This window comes from Salmo salar, chromosome ssa02, assembly GCF_905237065.1.
Source record: "Salmo salar chromosome ssa02, Ssal_v3.1, whole genome shotgun sequence".
NCBI classification, from domain to species: Eukaryota; Metazoa; Chordata; class Actinopteri; order Salmoniformes; family Salmonidae; genus Salmo; species Salmo salar.
In genome coordinates this window covers 90,497,383-90,514,605 of record NC_059443.1, presented here as the reverse complement: position 1 = coordinate 90,514,605, position 17,223 = coordinate 90,497,383, and the positions used below count along the sequence as shown (strand labels likewise).

General features: G+C 38.9%; 1 protein-coding gene across 1 annotated transcript in view; it reads right to left on the bottom strand.

Moving 5' to 3' along the window:
• The window catches only part of LOC106561435 (zinc finger protein 271-like), a gene marked incomplete at both ends in the record, with an annotated part of 29,316 nt that extends 13,654 nt beyond the window's left edge, over positions 1-15,662 (bottom strand). The window contains one exon of the mRNA XM_045712022.1: positions 14,678-15,662. Within this exon, the coding sequence (XP_045567978.1) occupies positions 14,678-15,662 (985 nt within the window). The remainder of the gene's footprint in view (positions 1-14,677) is intronic.
• Positions 15,663-17,223: the final 1,561 nt, after the last annotated feature.

Genomic DNA, 17,223 nt, shown 5'->3' with positions numbered 1-17,223 from the left:
AATCCAGGCTCTGAAATGGAAGAGTACTATTTATGAGATTTAATAAAAAGTGACTAACAAAAAGAGAGTTGTGTTACACTTACCACGTTGGTGACGCACTTGAATCAAAATGTATCTGGCTGTTTTCTACAAATTGTCCTCTAACCAGTGATGTACACATTATTCCCAGATTCCGTGTGATTTTTGAGCTGTTAGTTTTAACAGGATGTGGAACCTCATCTCCCTCCTCTCGGTACAATTGATTACAACATGATATCGATGAGTTATGACAAATAAGTGTTCCTTTGTTTAGGGACCCCTAAATGTAAATGCATCATTCCAAAATGTAGCTGACTGTCTCCTGCAGGTTGTCCTCTAACCAGTGAGGTAAAATATATCTCCCATTTCCATGTGTTTTTTTAGTTGTGTTAGTTTCAACATCACGTACAAGCTGATTTTCCCCCCTGATCGATATCAGTGATTTATTGCTACTTGTCAAAACAACAGCGTTTCTGGTGCTTGTGCAGTTTATAAGCTGCTTGTTTTTAAAAATACAAGTAATACGATTATTGTGGCAGATGTTTGTGTATATAGCACAATCTATGATTAGATTTGGACATGTTAAAACTGTGTTTTGACATTGGGGCTATCCCACCTAGCAAAATGTCATTGAAAAGATGTTGAAAATAAGACTATGCAATCAAATATGTCATATTTACGTTTCATATAACATTTAGTAATGATAACTATTTATGCAACCAACTGACAATTTTTTTGGTACAATTATATTGACATTGTTCCCCTGCTTTTAGAATATCAGGGTTCATGGTGAGGACAACTTGGTTTCTGATTGTCTCAAAGTGGGCAGTCAAACAGTTTTGTGTTTTGCGTTTAGCCAGTGCGTTGCCATGGATCACAGTTTATTTTGACTGCACGTTTTTCCGTATTGGAGATGAGTTTTGTTTGGGCTCGTTCCAAGGGGACGAGAGTTCTAGAAGCTAGTGAGTTTTAGGAAGACGAGAGTTCTAGAAGCTAGTGAGTTTTAGGAAGAGGAGAGTTCCAAAAGCTAGTGAGTTTTAGGAAGACGAGAGTTCTAGAAGCTAGTGAGTTTTAGGAAGACGAGAGTTCTAGAAGCTAGTGAGTTTTAGGAAGACGAGAGTTCTAGAAGCTAGTGAGTTTTAGGAAGACGAGAGTTCTAGAAGCTAGTGAGTTTTAGGCTTCTATAGAAAGAAAAAGGACAAAAGATACTATTGTATATTATTATTTAGAAATATGTTTTTTTTTTCTTGTTTTTAATTGTTGACAGCCAGTAGACACCATGTTTATATTGGTGAAGGTGAAGCATTGTAGTTGATTATAATGTGAAATTAAGTTGTTTTCTGTTGGTGGTGAGCAAACTTGTCCAACAAAAATATAGGATATATTTGTTGTCTTGAAGGGGAAGGTGTTACAGGCTTTGGTTTTTCCATTTATGTTTTGAGGTTGGACTTTAGCACGTCTAGCTCGTTAGCTCGTTAGCACGTCTAGCTCGTTAGCACGTCTAGCTCGTTAGTCAGTATGTGTTACACCTGTGCTGGCTTGTCCATCTCGTTAGTGGGAAGGTGTTTCACCTGAGCTGGTCCAGGTTCTATTTAAGAGTGTCTGGCCCAGTGCTCCAGTTGTCTTGATACATGTGGAGAGTCAACACCTTTAGTTGCTCCACCTTTTTGGTTTGCTTCCTGTCTTTAAGTTTGGTGTGGGTTTTTCTTTAGTTTAACTATTCTTGGGCAGATTTAGTGGGTCTCATGGTGGGTGTCTTTTAGGTCCCAGTTGTTGTTACTGGTCAACTTTCAGTGGACACCCCCATAGTGTCTTTCAGAGTCCCTCTTATTAAAAAACAAGCTTATATTTTGGGTTGGATATTGCATCCAATTAATATTTTAATCAATGGCATTATTTTAGAATGTTCATTACTCTTTCAGTTGTTAATCTTCTGTTTGTTGTGTACTAAGTATTTCTGTTTATTTTCATTTTTTTTCTGTGAAACCATTGTGTTGCATCCATGTCTGAAATGTGCTGTATAAATAAAGCTTGATTTGATTTCAACAAATTAACCCAATGACTGACCAATCAACAGACTCCTGGTCCCTCTTAGTATGAAAACAGTATCAATCCCACTTTTCCAGCCTGCTGAAGGCGTGGTGGAGTGGTAAACACCACCCCCGGCTCTACCAGGGGCTTGAGGTGGTCTCCCACAGCTCTGCTTATGTCATGGTCTGTGGCCTTGCTGTTCCATTTCTTGACTGCCCCTGCAACACAGAAATGAACACTTAGTAATATATAAAACACTCAAAGTAATGGATATGGAGCATCTATGGCCTCAGTTATACCTGGCACTAAAATGTGACTTTTGTCATCTGATCACTCAAAGCTGCATTAGGTTCAGATCTACCAGGATGGGACTTTGACACAGTCAGGCCACTGAATATGCATAAGCAATGTAAAGAGATGGGGTGAATGAGTGTGGAAAAGTACATTTGACACAAATGACCTTCATAATGTCAAAGAACAAATGTGTGTCTTAGGGGAAATTAACTTTCATACAGCCAAAAGGGGTGAGAAATTACACCAATATCAGTGGACAATTTGCACTAATGTAAATAAACATGGATGGAACATATTCCCTTTTGCTGACGTGATGAACCACTAAGGGGACATAAATATTTACCATCTAAACCATGTGTGACCTCTCACCTCTCTGGCTGTAGAAGTGTTCTTCCTAACCAGTCCCTCAACAGCTCTCTGACTGAGCTCCACCCTCACTGGGTCTTCAGAGGAGAGGAAGGCTGAGGAGGGATGGAAGGATGAATGGATCAGTCAGTCAATAATGTGTAGAACTGCTGTCTGACAAAATCACTATTTTAGTAGTTCATTAAAGCAAATAAGGCTTTATGACTGCTGAATACCAACTATCAATCACCTAGATTATGTATTTTCAGGTAGAGATACATCCTTGGGACGTCCCTAGCCCATTGAAGTTGACATTTAAAATGGTTAAGGTAGGGGTTAAGGTTAGGGTTTAGGGTAGGGATGTCCCAAGGATCCCAGATAGCATTGACCATTGTGCATTCTTCTGTCTCTTTTACATAGCAGGTGATGGGTTCTGACTTCTGAACTTGAAAATATGAAATATCCTTATTATGTGAAATTGAATGAAACAATAATGTATGTTGATGCTAATATGATGTACAATATTCCATGATGTTTCTATATGATAACAATAGAGTAATATATTTAATATGATGTACAATATTCCATGATGTTTCTATATGATAACAATAGAGTAATATATTTAATATGATGTACAATATTCCATGATGTTTCTATATGATAACAATACAGCAATATATTTAATATGATGTACAATATTCCATGATGTTTCTATATGATAACAATAGAGTAATATATTTAATATGATGTACAATATTCCATGATGTTTCTATATGATAACAATAGAGTAATATATTTAATATGATGTACAATATTCCATGATGTTTCTATCTGATAACAATACAGTAATATATTTAATATGATGTACAATATTCCATGATGTTTCTATATGATAACAATACAGTAATATATTTAATATGCCATATACTATTTTTTAACGGTTTCACTAAGTAATTTTAATTAACTTAATCATTATGATTCAACGTCAGTACACCGTCTCACCTCATACTGTATTGGAGCAGCAGCAGCTGACTGTCCAGTTCAACATCAGTTCACCGTCTCACCTCATACTGTATTGGAGCAGCAGCAGCTGACTGCCCAGTTCAACATCAGTTCACCGTCTCACCTCATACTGTATTGGAGCAGCAGCAGCTGACTGCCCGGTTCAACATCAGTTCACCGTCTCACCTCATACTGTATTGGAGCAGCAGCAGCTGACTGCCCAGTTCAACATCAGTTCACCGTCTCACCTCATACTGTATTGGAGCAGCAGCAGCTGACTGCCCGGTTCAACATCAGTTCATCGTCTCACCTCATACTGTATTGGAGCAGCAGCAGCTGACTGCCCAGTTCAACATCAGTTCACCGTCTCACCTCATACTGTATTGGAGCAGCAGCAGCTGACTGCCCAGTTCAACATCAGTTCACCGTCTCACCTCATACTGTATTGGAGCAGCAGCAGCTGACTGCCAGGTTCACCATCAGTTCACCGTCTCACCTCATACTGTATTGGAGCAGCAGCAGCTGACTGCCCAGTTCAACATCAGTTCACCGGCTCACCTCATACTGTATTGTCTCGAAATAATTTATTATAATAATATAACATACTAATAATGAATAACGAAGACAATGATGGTTTTCTGTGAATATCTTCCATAACGTTACTATAGTTAATGAACGTAAATATTAGAAAGCCGGGTTTGACCGTCGGCGTTGTATGAGCTACAGTACAGTACCGTTAGCTAGCTAGCTAACGTTATGTCCTAACTAGGCACAACTAGGTTTGGATTATTTCCTCAACTATATTCTTTCCCATATATTGTATATCGTTTCCATAAAGACAACATGGCTTTACACTCATTAACGTAAGTTTCCAATCTAGAGCAGTTCTCGCTTTTGTGATAGTTAACGAAGCTAACGTTAGCTTCGTTAACTAACTAACTAACTAACTAACTGACTAACTAACTAAGGACGGTGATCTGTCCAGACGAGATGTTACAACGAACTGAATCGTCAATGGAGGTCTTCCTCTTTATATAGCCTGCTACAGCATGCAATACTATTAACTCACAAGGGGGCATAACGTTACATGTACAATACTATCCCATTTTGGAAACGTTACATGTACAATACTCTACCATTTTGGAAACGTTACATGTACAATACTATCCCATTTAGGAAACGTTACATGGACAATACTATCCCATTTTGGAAACGTTACATGTACAATACTATCCCATTTAGGAAACGTTACATGTACAATACTATCCCATTTAGGAAACGTTACATGGACAATACTATCCCATTTTGGAAACGTTACATGGACAATACCATCCCATTTTGGAAACGTTACATGTACAATACTATCCCATTTAGGAAACGTTACATGGACAATAGTATCCAATTTTGGAAACGTTACATGTACAATACTATCCCATTTAGGAAACGTTACATGTACAATACTATCCCATTTTGGAAACGTTACATGTACAATACTATCCCATTTAGGAAACGTTACATGTCCGCCCCCTTGTGGAGGGAAATTAATATCTTAGATGGTAGCTGTAGATGGGATTCAAATGCATAATGGCATTAATAATACAGTGTCTAGACTACCTCTTTTGTATAAATGCCCTTCAGAATCCAAACACAGTATTGCCACGCAGCAAAATGTTGCGTATAATCTTTCAAGTCAGCCTGATAAAATATTGAACAATTTGTGTACAAAGATATCTTGAAATGTGATATTTGGCCTGTATGGCAGTACTGTTACTGTATGGCAGTACTGTATTGGCTAGTACTTTCTCCAATATGTTCTTCTATTTTACATTGTATGTCAATGCCATTTATCTTTCAATATTTATTTAATATGTATATATATATATATATATATATATATATATATATATATATATATATATATATATACACACACACATACATATATACATAGATATATATATATATACATACATACATACATGTTTTAATGCTTGCAAGACTATTCTTTTACACATTTACTCTTCCTTTGAAATTCTTATAGGACAGAACATGGACACAATGCAATTGGGATCAAGAAGAAGGTACAGATATGTTGTAGGACAGCTGCATTTGAAGTGTACATTTAACCTACATAGCAGATAATACAAACTGAAATCTATTAGCATGCAAATGTGTGCAAATTATCTTTTCAGATCTTCTCAGAAATGAATCAAGTCCATGGAATGGATATAGACACAAAGATAATTTACATTTACATTTAAGTCATTTAGCAGACGCTCTTATCCAGAGCGACTTACAAATTGGTGCATTCACCTTATGATATCCGGTGGAACAACCACTTTACAATAGTGCATCTAAATCTTTTAGGGGGGGGGTTAGAAGGATTACTTTATCCTATCCTAGGTATTCCTTAAAGAGGTGGGGTTTCAGGTGTCTCCGGAAGGTGGTGATTGACTCCGCTGTCCTGGCGTCGTGAGGGAGCTTATTCCACCATTGGGGTGCCAGAGCAGCGAACAGTTTTGACTGGGCTGAGCGGGAACTGTGCTTCCTCAGAGGTAGGGGGGCCAGCAGGCCAGAGGTGGATGAACGCAGTGCCCTTGTTTGGGTGTAGGGCCTGATCAGAGCCTGAAGGTATGGAGGTGCCGTTCCCTTCACAGCTCCGTAGGCAATCACCATGGTCTTGTAGCGGATGCGAGCTTCAACTGGAAGCCAGTGGAGAGAGCGGAGGAGCGGGGTGACGTGAGAGAACTTGGGAAGGTTGAACACCAGACGGGCTGCGGCGTTCTGGATGAGTTGTAGGGGTTTAATGGCACAGGCAAGGAGCCCAGCCAACAGCGAGTTGCAGTAATCCAGACGGGAGATGACAAGTGCCTGGATTAGGACCTGCACCGCTTCCTGTGTGAGGCAGGGTCGTACTCTGCGAATGTTGTAGAGCATGAACCTACAGGATCGGGTCACCGCTAAATAATAAATAATATAATTCAAGGACTATCAGAGGTAGAGAGGCGAGGCAGGGGTGAGGACATCATCCTGCTATTTTGACAGTCCCTGAAGGACAATACAGAAGAGGGATTTGCTCTTATTCCTTCCCTTTCTCTAATGTATTTTGTAATAAAATTATCAAGTGTAGTAAGATCATTGCTTTACTTTACTAGGACTGGAGACCACAGCAGCGATTCTGCTCTTTCCCAACCTCTTCAATGAGGTCCCGAGTGGCCTTTATGTCCGTGACAAGGTATGCCTATGCACCAATCATCTGTTTCTTCATAAACATAGGTGTGCATGCTTATATAAAACTACAGCTGAACATTTGTTCTGTTCTTTGTTAATTGTTTGTGTATTAATCTTTTCTTACTTTTGTTGACACAGATTTCACCGCTCTTCACTCCTTTACTGCACATCGGTGGAAATGCTTTTCACCATGAGAGTGAAATCCCGCTGGCCTTTGATGGGGAGAACATCCAGGCCCTCGAGGACGTCCCCATGGGACTTGGTGCTCTGCTACGGCTGTATTTTCTTACTTTAGCTAAATTTCCCCAAAATGTCAGAAAAACAGTTATGTTCTTAAGTGACTGTGTTCTGGGGATCAGAGAAGTTGGGGTGAAGTTACCAGGGCCGGTCATAAAGATGGAAAACTTCCTAACATAACTAAGTGGATACGATATACACACTAAAGCTGAAAAATCTGTATTTAGCATCAAGTCTACAATATTGTTAGTTGACCTGTGATTCATTTTTTATTGTACATCATTATTTATTTTTTTAAATGTCATGAAAAGCACTATACAAAGTAAATGTATTATTTATTATGGTCTGACATGTCTGCAGAAATGTTGCAATTTGGTAATGTGTTTTGTTTGGTAAATTGTTTTGTAAATATTAATTCACATTTGTGGTGCCACTAAATAAACAATGAATTATTTAAATCAATATTGTCAATATTGTTATTAATAAAATATGTTTTTATAACGGAGGAAGCGTGGACAGGGAGTTTAAAAAATGAACCCCAAAAGGTTATTTGAGGAACAAATCAAAATCAAATCAAATCAAATTTATTTATATAGCCCTTCGTACATCAGCTGAAATCTCAAAGTGCTGTACAGAAACCCAGCCTAAAACCCCAAACAGCAAGCAATGCATGTGAAAGAAGCACGGTGGCTAGGAAAAACTCCCTAGGAAAAACTCCCTAGAAAGGCCAAAAAACTAGGAAGAAACCTAGAGAGGAACCAGGCTATGAGGGGTGGCCAGTCCTCTTCTGGCTGTGCCCGGGTGGATATTATAACAGAACATGGTCAAGATGTTAAAATGTTCATTAATGACCAGCATGGTCAAATAATAATAATCATAGTAGTTGTCGAGGGTGCAACAAGCACGTCCGGTGAACAGGTCAGGGTTCCATAGCCGCAGGCAGAACAGTTGAAACTGGAGCAGCAGCACGGCTGTAGTCTTGTCTCATCGCTGCAACTCCCTTACGGATTCGGGAGAGGCGAAAGTCGAGAGCCATGCGTCCTCCGAAACACAACCCAACCCAACAAAGCCATGCTTCTTGACACAATGCACATCCAACCCGGAAGCCAGCCGCACCAATGTGTCAGAGGACACCATACACCTGGTGACCTGGTCAGGTGCGCCGCCCAATGGGCCTCCCGGTCGTGGCCAGCTGCGACAGAGCCTGGGCACGAACCCAGAATCTCTGGTGGCACAGCCAGCACTGCGATGCCTTAGACCACTGCGCCACCTGGGAGGCTATATATATATATATATATATATATATATATATATATATATATAGCCTAGAAACCTGGTTAAACTGTCATTATGACACCATGGATGAATTCTAGAATATACTATATAGCCTAGAAACCTGGTTAAACTATCATTATGACATCATGGATGGCCAGTCTTTGTATTTATAGTCTAATGAATTCAGGGGGTAGTCCTGAGCTGAACTCAAACCTGGGTCCAGCGACTGTCAAGCCAACACCTTATAACTGTTACGCCAAGATGTCTGAACTTCTTGACGAGGTCGTTAGGTGTTGAGTTACGGTTGCTACAATAGCTTTCTTTATTAATTTGAGTGGTTACATTTCTCCTTCCCCAATCCCTCAGCTGTTTACCAAACCAAGCCTCTGGGCAGCCATTTTGTTGCTGTTTAAAAAACCCACACAACCCAGCAATCTGTAGTTCAAACAATAACAAATCTGTCATTCCACCACTGTTTTGGTAATAAGATGATGACGATGAAGTTGGAGAAATTTAACTACTTTCAAATTAATAGACAGACCTATGAATGCAAGGACTGACCATCCATGATATCAACATTATAGTTTTAACCATGTTGAAGCTATACAGTGTTGATTTACATTGTTTCTAAACATTGGAGTAAAAAACGCTTATTTGGGGTTCTGATGGGGTATTACAGTTGAACTAAGCTCATGAGGCATGTGTTATATTCTTCAATAATCAATGGCTATAAATAAATCATTTAAAAAGTCTAAATATGGATGTAGCTATTTCATATTTCCCCTTTAACACCACACATCAGTTCAACAACTGCAGAGTTTGTGCCTCTGTTTTTAACATTTACATTTACATTTAAGTCATTTAGCAGACGCTCTTATCCAGAGCGACTTACAAATTGGTGCATTCACCTTATGATATCCAGTGGATTAACCTCTATGGGCTAGGTGGGACGCTTGCCACCTACTCAACAGCCAGTGTAATCCCGTGGCGCGTTATTCAAATTCCTCAAATGCAAAAACTTCAATTTTTCAAACATATGACTATTTTACACCATTTTAAAGACAAGACTCTCATTAATCTAACCACACTGTCCGATTTCAAAAAGGCTTTACAACGAAAGCAAAACATTAGATTATGTCAGCAGAGTACCCAGCCAGAAATAATCAGACACCCATTTTTCAAGCTAGCATATAATGTCACATAAACCCAAACCACAGCTAAATGTAGCACTAACCTTTGATGATCTTCATCAGATGACAACCCTAGGACATTATGTTATACAATACATGCATGTTTTGTTCAATCAAGTTCATATTTATATCAAAAACCAGCTTTTTACATTAGCATGTGTCGTGTCTTTGGCTATGCCGGATTAAGTGATATGACATGCTAACCTATAAAATTATTTCTCTGTAATTAATATTACCTGATTAAGCTATTTAAGAGAGTACTTACTAGTGTGAACAGGTCAGGGTTCCATAGCCATGATAAGGGGTTCTTTAAAGAACTTATAGGGGTTCCCACAAAATGTTCTTCAAATAACTTTTAGGGGTTCCCCAACCGTTTCAATTTGAAGAACCCCTAAAGGATACTCCAGGAACCTTGACTTTTTAGAGTGTATACTGATAAAAGTCACCTTGTCCGAGAGACATTTACATAGTTACCTTGGCTCACTCTAACTCTATGGAAAAAGGTTTATTCAATAAATCCAGCAACTCCTCTCATACTGGGAAGACCCCCCCCAGACCTTAAGGGCAGTTTTATTTCAAATGTAGTACCCGGATGGAGAAAGTCCAAGAAGCGTTTTATAGTTACATCCAACTGCCCAGACTTTGTAGACTGTTTAATAATGCTTAAACCTCATCTTTATCAAATTATCCATTAAAGATACCAACTCAAAACCTACGTTCGTCTACATATGGGTTGTTTAAATTGTACCTAATTCTTTTCCCAGTATTACTTAATCAAATCTCTAGTAATCGATTATACACACATACAATTCATCATATTTTCATATATTCACAGAATCCATATAAAATGTAAGAAATTCTCAGGTAGTCACAACAACCATTCCATTTGCTTTTTCAAGGACTCTCCATAGCTACGAAGCAGCTCTCCATACATACTCCCAGCAGAACAAAAAATAAACTTTTGTTTCCCGGACAATGACCATGGGATCCTCAACGGTTCTCTAACCTCCCAGAGACCACGGCAAAATCAAGCCTCCCAGGAACTATAGACCTTCCGCTGCTTTCTAAATTATCATACATATATCTCAATACCACCCCGTGATCTTCTATGATGGGCAGTGAAGGAACCCCAAGATAACGTTATATCAAAGCTTATTATCCACATGTCAATCATCTGATTAAGCATATTTCTATATGAGGAACTATAGATCTATCTCTATGAGGAACTATAGATCTATCTCTATGAGGAACTATAGATCTATCTCTATGAGGAACTATAGATCTATCTCTATGAGGAACTATAGATCTATCTCTATGAGGAACTATAGATATATCTCTATGAGGAACTATAGATCTATCTCTGTGAGGAACTATAGATCTATCTCTGTGAGGAACTATAGATCTATCTCTATGAGGAACTATAGATCTATCTCTATGAGGAACTATAGATCTATCTCTATGAGGAACTATAGATCTATCTCTATGAGGAACTATAGATCTATCTCCATGAGGAACTATAGATCTATCTCTATGAGGAACTATAGATCTCTGTGAGGAACTATAGATCTCTGTGAGGAACTATAGATCTCTGTGAGGAACGACAGATCTCTGTTACTATCCAAACTTCAGATTAAGACACAGTCACACAACTCTCATATCACAGTCACACAACTCTCATATCACAGTCACACAATGCTATTCCCAAACATACCTAATCAATTAGTTGTTTTTCAACAATATTTTAACCTGCAGGAATATTTTCTAATATCTATCTCATAGTTCCTAGGATAATGAAACAAATACATTTACATCTTTCAATACTTCTAAAATGGAGTCCAGGTTTAAAACAATTACAGGTCCACCTTACTATCTTATACTATATCATAAATGGTCTTAACTAGTAAACACAGATTCTAGTTTTCATCCAGTTTGCACAGATAGCTGACTCAGCCTCAGATTCTGACTGGGCCCTGTTTACACCTCCACACAGGAATACACACTCAGAGCCTACGAGGATTTTCTAAAAACTCCACTTTGCGTGGTATCCACTCGGCTCGCTGCCTCAGATCAAATGTGGGACCATCTGCTCCGTTCCCGAAGTGTGGTCTCCCTGAGATCCCAAGTTAGAGGGATCCCTTGTGCACCATTTACCCAGGCCATCAGGAGCGGTCACCAAGAGAAGATTCACATCCCCATCGCCAAATGTGGTTGTTCATTTCTTTAATATCAATTGAGACAAATTTATCACACAAGTCAGAGTTATTCTAAAACCAAATCTTTATTCACTTAATAATAAGGGAGCAGGTCAATACAACACACATATAAAGTGAATCAATTGAGTGTTCTACGATAATAATGGCTGGTCGACAAATCACCCCCAGATGATTCTTTGAGAGCCACGATACAAAAGTACAAAGGTCTTTTACAGCCAAGATACACCCCTTTCAACCTACATGACGAACAATAGATGTATAGAACGGGTCACAAGGTTAAGATTTGTATGAAAGATACTTCTAATTCTCAGCAGACAGTATCTGCTGTAAAAACAGTACTCTTTGTGTAGAGACCAGGGTCTGGCCCTGGGGTCATCTCTCCCTGGTACCATATAGAACAGAAACATTAACTCATGCTCTGTAATGCAGTCTCTTTAGGATTTATCACCCAAAAGACATTGTAAATCTCCTGTCAGTGTTTTCTCCCAGAGGCCCATCCTTAGTAGACCACAGACACAATAGTTCTAAGAACCCTCTATTCTGTTAATAAAACCACCATTTGATGCAATAAAAGTATTATAACAATGTTGCAGTTTTGCTCTGTGTCCACTGAAAGTTGACTAGTAACAACAACTGGGACCTAAAAGACACCCACCATGAGACCCACTAAATCTGCCCAAGAAGAGACAAACAAAAGAAAAACCCACACCAAACTTAAAGACAGGAAGCAAACCAAAAAGGTGGCGCAACTAAAGGTGTTGACTCTCCACACGTATCAAGACAACTGGAGCACTGGACCAGACACTCTTACATAGAACCTGGACCAGCTCAGGTGAAACACCTTCCCACTAACGAGATGGACAAGCCAGCACAGATGTAACACATACTGACTAACGAGGTGACACCAATCAGTGCGTCCTACGTGCTAACGAGCTAGACGTGCTAACGAGCTAGACGTGCTAACGAGCTAGAAGTGCTAAAATCCAAACCTCAAAATATAAGATGGAAAAACCAAAGACTGTAACACCTTAAGAGAATGCTCACCACCAACAGAAAACTTTTATTTCTCATTATAATCAACTACAATGCTTCACCTTCACCAATATAAACATGGTGTCTACTGGCTGTCAACAATTAAAAACAAGAAGAAAAAAAAATTCCCCCCCTACTAGGTTCTAGAACTCTGGTCCACTTAGCCCAAACAAAACAAAACGGAAAAACGTGCAGTCAAGATAAGATCCATGACAACTCACAGGCTAAACGCAAAACACAAAACAGCCCACCTTGAGAAAATCAGAAACCAAGATGTCCTCACCATGGACACTTACCATGGACTGCAATATCCATAGTAACTTTCCACACCTCACTGCAGAGCTTCTCTCTCTTTTCAGGGTTCACTAGATAGGCATGTTGTCATGCTCTAGTACATCACTAGATAGTCCCCAATGTCATGCTCTAGTACATTTGGTATGGCACATGGGAGAATTAACCCTGATATTCTAAAAGCAGGGCAACAATGTCGATATAATTGTACCAAAAATGGTCAGTTGGTTGAGTAAATAATAATCATTACTAAATGTTATATGAATTGAAATGTAAATATGAAATATTTGATTGCATAGTCTTCTTTTCAACGTCTTTTCAATGACATTTTGCTAGGTGGGATATCCCCAATGTCACAGTTTTAACATGTCCAAATCTAAACATAAAATGTGCTATATACACAAACATCTGCCACAATAATCATATTACTTGTATTTTTTAAAACAAGCTCCTTATAAACTGCAGAAGCACCAGAAACGCTGTTGTTTTGACAAGTAGCAATAAATCACTGATATCGATTAGGGGGGAAATCAGGTTGTACGTGATGTTGAAACAAACACAACTAAAAAAACACATGGAAATGGGAGATATATTTTACCTCACTGGTTAGAGGACAACCTGCAGAAGACAGTCAGCTACATTTTGGAGTGATGCATTTAAATTTAGGGGTCCCTAAACAAAGGAACACAACACTTATTTGTCATAACTCATCGATATCAAGTTGAAATCAATTGTACCGAGAGGAGGGAGATGAGTTTGCACGTCCTGTTAAAACTAACAGCTCAAAAACCACACGGAATCTGGGAATAATGTGTACATCACTGGTTAGAGGACAACTTGTAGAAAACAGCTAGCTACATTTTGATTCAAGTGAGTCACCAACGTGGTAAGTGTAACACAACTCTCTTTTTGTTAAATATCACTGTTGAAACTAACACAACTAAAAAAAACACATGGAAATGGGAGATATATTTCACCTCACTGGTTAAAGGACAACCTGCAGAAGACAATCAGCTACAATTTGGAGTAATGCATTTAAATGTAGGGGTCATTAAACAAAGGAACACAACACTTATTTGTCATCACTATTGATATCATGTTGAAATCATTTGTGTGACAGAAGGGAGATGAGGTTGCACGTGCTGTTAAAACTAACAGCTCGAAAACCACACGGAATCTGGGAATAATGTGTACATCCTTGGTTAGAGGACAACTTGTAGAAAACAGCTAGCTACATTTTGATTCAAGTGGGTCACCAACATGGTAAGTGTAACAAAACACTTTTTTGTTAGTCACTTTTTATTAAATCTCATAAATAGTACTCTTCCATTTCAGAGCCTGGATTTACCCCCCTGAGGCTAATATCCATATCATGTTGAAATCAATAGAACAGGGGCAAACGTTTAGGGTTCTACATTGTGACACTATTAAAATACTCCTACTACAATGTTAAAACATTCTACATTGTGACATTATATCATTGATATCATGAAATAACTCCTTCATGTATTTTCTGATGTTTGATCAGATGTCTTTTATCGGTGAATCTCTTGTCACACTGATCACAGCTATAAGGTTTCTCTCCTGTGTGTGTTCTCTGGTGTAGAGTCAGAGAGCCAGAGTGACCAAAACTCTTCCCACATTGACCACAGCTATAAGGTTTCTCTCCTGTGTGTGTTCTCTGGTGTACAGTCAGAGAGCCAGATGTTATAAAACTCTTCCCACATTGATCACAGCGATAAGGTTTCTCTCCTGTGTGTATTCTCTGGTGTAGAGTCAGAGAGCCAGATGCAGCAAAACTCTTCCCACATTGACCACAGCTATAAGGTTTCTCTCCTGTGTGTATTCTCTGGTGTAGAGTCAGAGAGCCAGATGTAGTAAAACTCTTCCCACATTGATCACAGCTATAAGATTTCTCTCCTGTGTGTGTTCTCTGGTGTGATACCAGATAGACAGATCGACCAAAACTCTTCCCACATTGACCACAGCTATAAGATTTCTCTCCAGTGTGTGTTCTCTGGTGTAGTGTCAGATGGTAAGATGTAGTAAAACTCTTCCCACATTGATGACAGCTATAAGGTTTCTCTCCTGTGTGTGTTCTCTGGTGCACTGTCAGCTGTCCAGATTGACAAAAATGCTTCCCACATTGATCACAGAAAAAAGGTTTCTCTCCTGTGTGTATTCTCTGGTGTAGTGTCAGATGGCCAGATGTAGTAAAACTCTTCCCACATTGATCACAGATATAAGATTTCTCTCCTGTGTGTGTTCTCTGGTGAACTGTCAGCTCTACAGATTGACCAAAACGCTTCCCACATTGATCACAGTTATAAGATTTCTCTCCTGTGTGTATTCTCTGGTGCACTGTCAGCTTGCCAGATTGACCAAAACTAATCCCACATTGATCACAGCTATAAGGTTTCTCTCCTGTGTGTATTTTCTGATGAATTTTAATGCCTGATGAGGTGAATCTCTTCCCACAGTCAGAGCAGCAGTGAGTTCTCTTCCCTGTGGATCTCTGCAGGTGTTTATTGAGGTGTTCTGATCTGGAGAGACTCTTCTCTGCCTCTTCAGCATCATGAGGTTGTTGAGGCTCCCCTGAGGATCCACGATAGTCACGTCTCTCTCCTGTGTGAACAACAAAGTCAGATAGATGACTAAAGGCCCACAACAGTAGAAATCCACTGTAAAAGGTGATGCCAACAGCGTACCCATTATGTTGTTGTACAACAATTGACGTCTGTAATGTCATGTTAAAATTGTTGGACAAATGTCTTAAAATGAGCAAGAATAGTCATATTTTGTCTTGTTTTCACATTAGTAGTGAAATCGATGATTGTAGGCTAGAAATAAGTTCAAGTTGCTGAAATCCTAAGCAGTGTGCCAGACGACGTTTGGTCTCCAATATAGGCCCCTTTCTGTGTTTGCTAAAATTGCGGCATGAGGGCGATGCACACGCAATTTGATTGCAGAAACACCTCCCTGCTAATAAGGAAACCGATAGTTATGGATGTAGTATATCTGGTAATGAGGAAACCACTAGTTATGGATGTAGTATATCTGCTAATGAGGAAACCACTAGTTATGGATGTAGTATATCTGCTAATGAGGAAACCACTAGTTATGGATGTAGTATATCTGCTAATGAGGAAACCACTAGCTATGGATGTAGTATATCTGGTAATGAGGAAACCACTAGTTATGGATGTAGTATATCTGGTAATGAGGAAACCACTAGTTATGGATGTAGTATATCTGGTAATGAGGAAACCACTAGTTATGGATGTAGTATATCTGGTAATGAGGAAACCACTAGTTATGGATGTAGTATATCTGCTAATGAGGAAACCACTAGTTATGGATGTAGTTTATCTGGTAATGAGGAAACCACTAGTTATGGATGTAGTATATCTGCTAATGAGGAAACCACTAGTTATGGATGTAGTATATCTGGTAATGAGGAAACCACTAGTTATGGATGTAGTATATCTGGTAATGAGGAAACCACTAGTTATGGATGTAGTATATCTGGTAATGAGGAAACCACTAGTTATGGATGTAGTATATCTGGTAATGAGGAAACCACTAGTTATGGATGTAGTATATCTGGTAATGAGGAAACCACTAGTTATGGATGTAGTATATCTGGTAATGAGGAAACCACTAGTTATGGATGTAGTATATCTGTTAATGAGGAAACCACTAGTTATGGATGTAGTTTATCTGGTAATGAGGAAACCACTAGTTATGGATGTAGTATATCTGCCTGGAGCAAAAATGGTGAGCAAAGATTTGAGTTTTTCACAATGTATTCTGAATGTGAATGGGGGAAACTCAGGGGAGTAACCTCCATTTACAGGTTGAATATGAGTGCATTTCATACTACTTTGGATTATAATTGTAAGGCTCGTTTTAATGTTCTATTTAATATAATGGTTGTGTCATCATCGCAAATCAACCGCTTTATACTTAAAAAACACTTCAAACAGTAAAATGCTCTTTGGCTAGCTTTTCCATCAGCCTGACAATGAGGGGTTGTACACTAAGTGTTTGCCAAATTGGCCCAT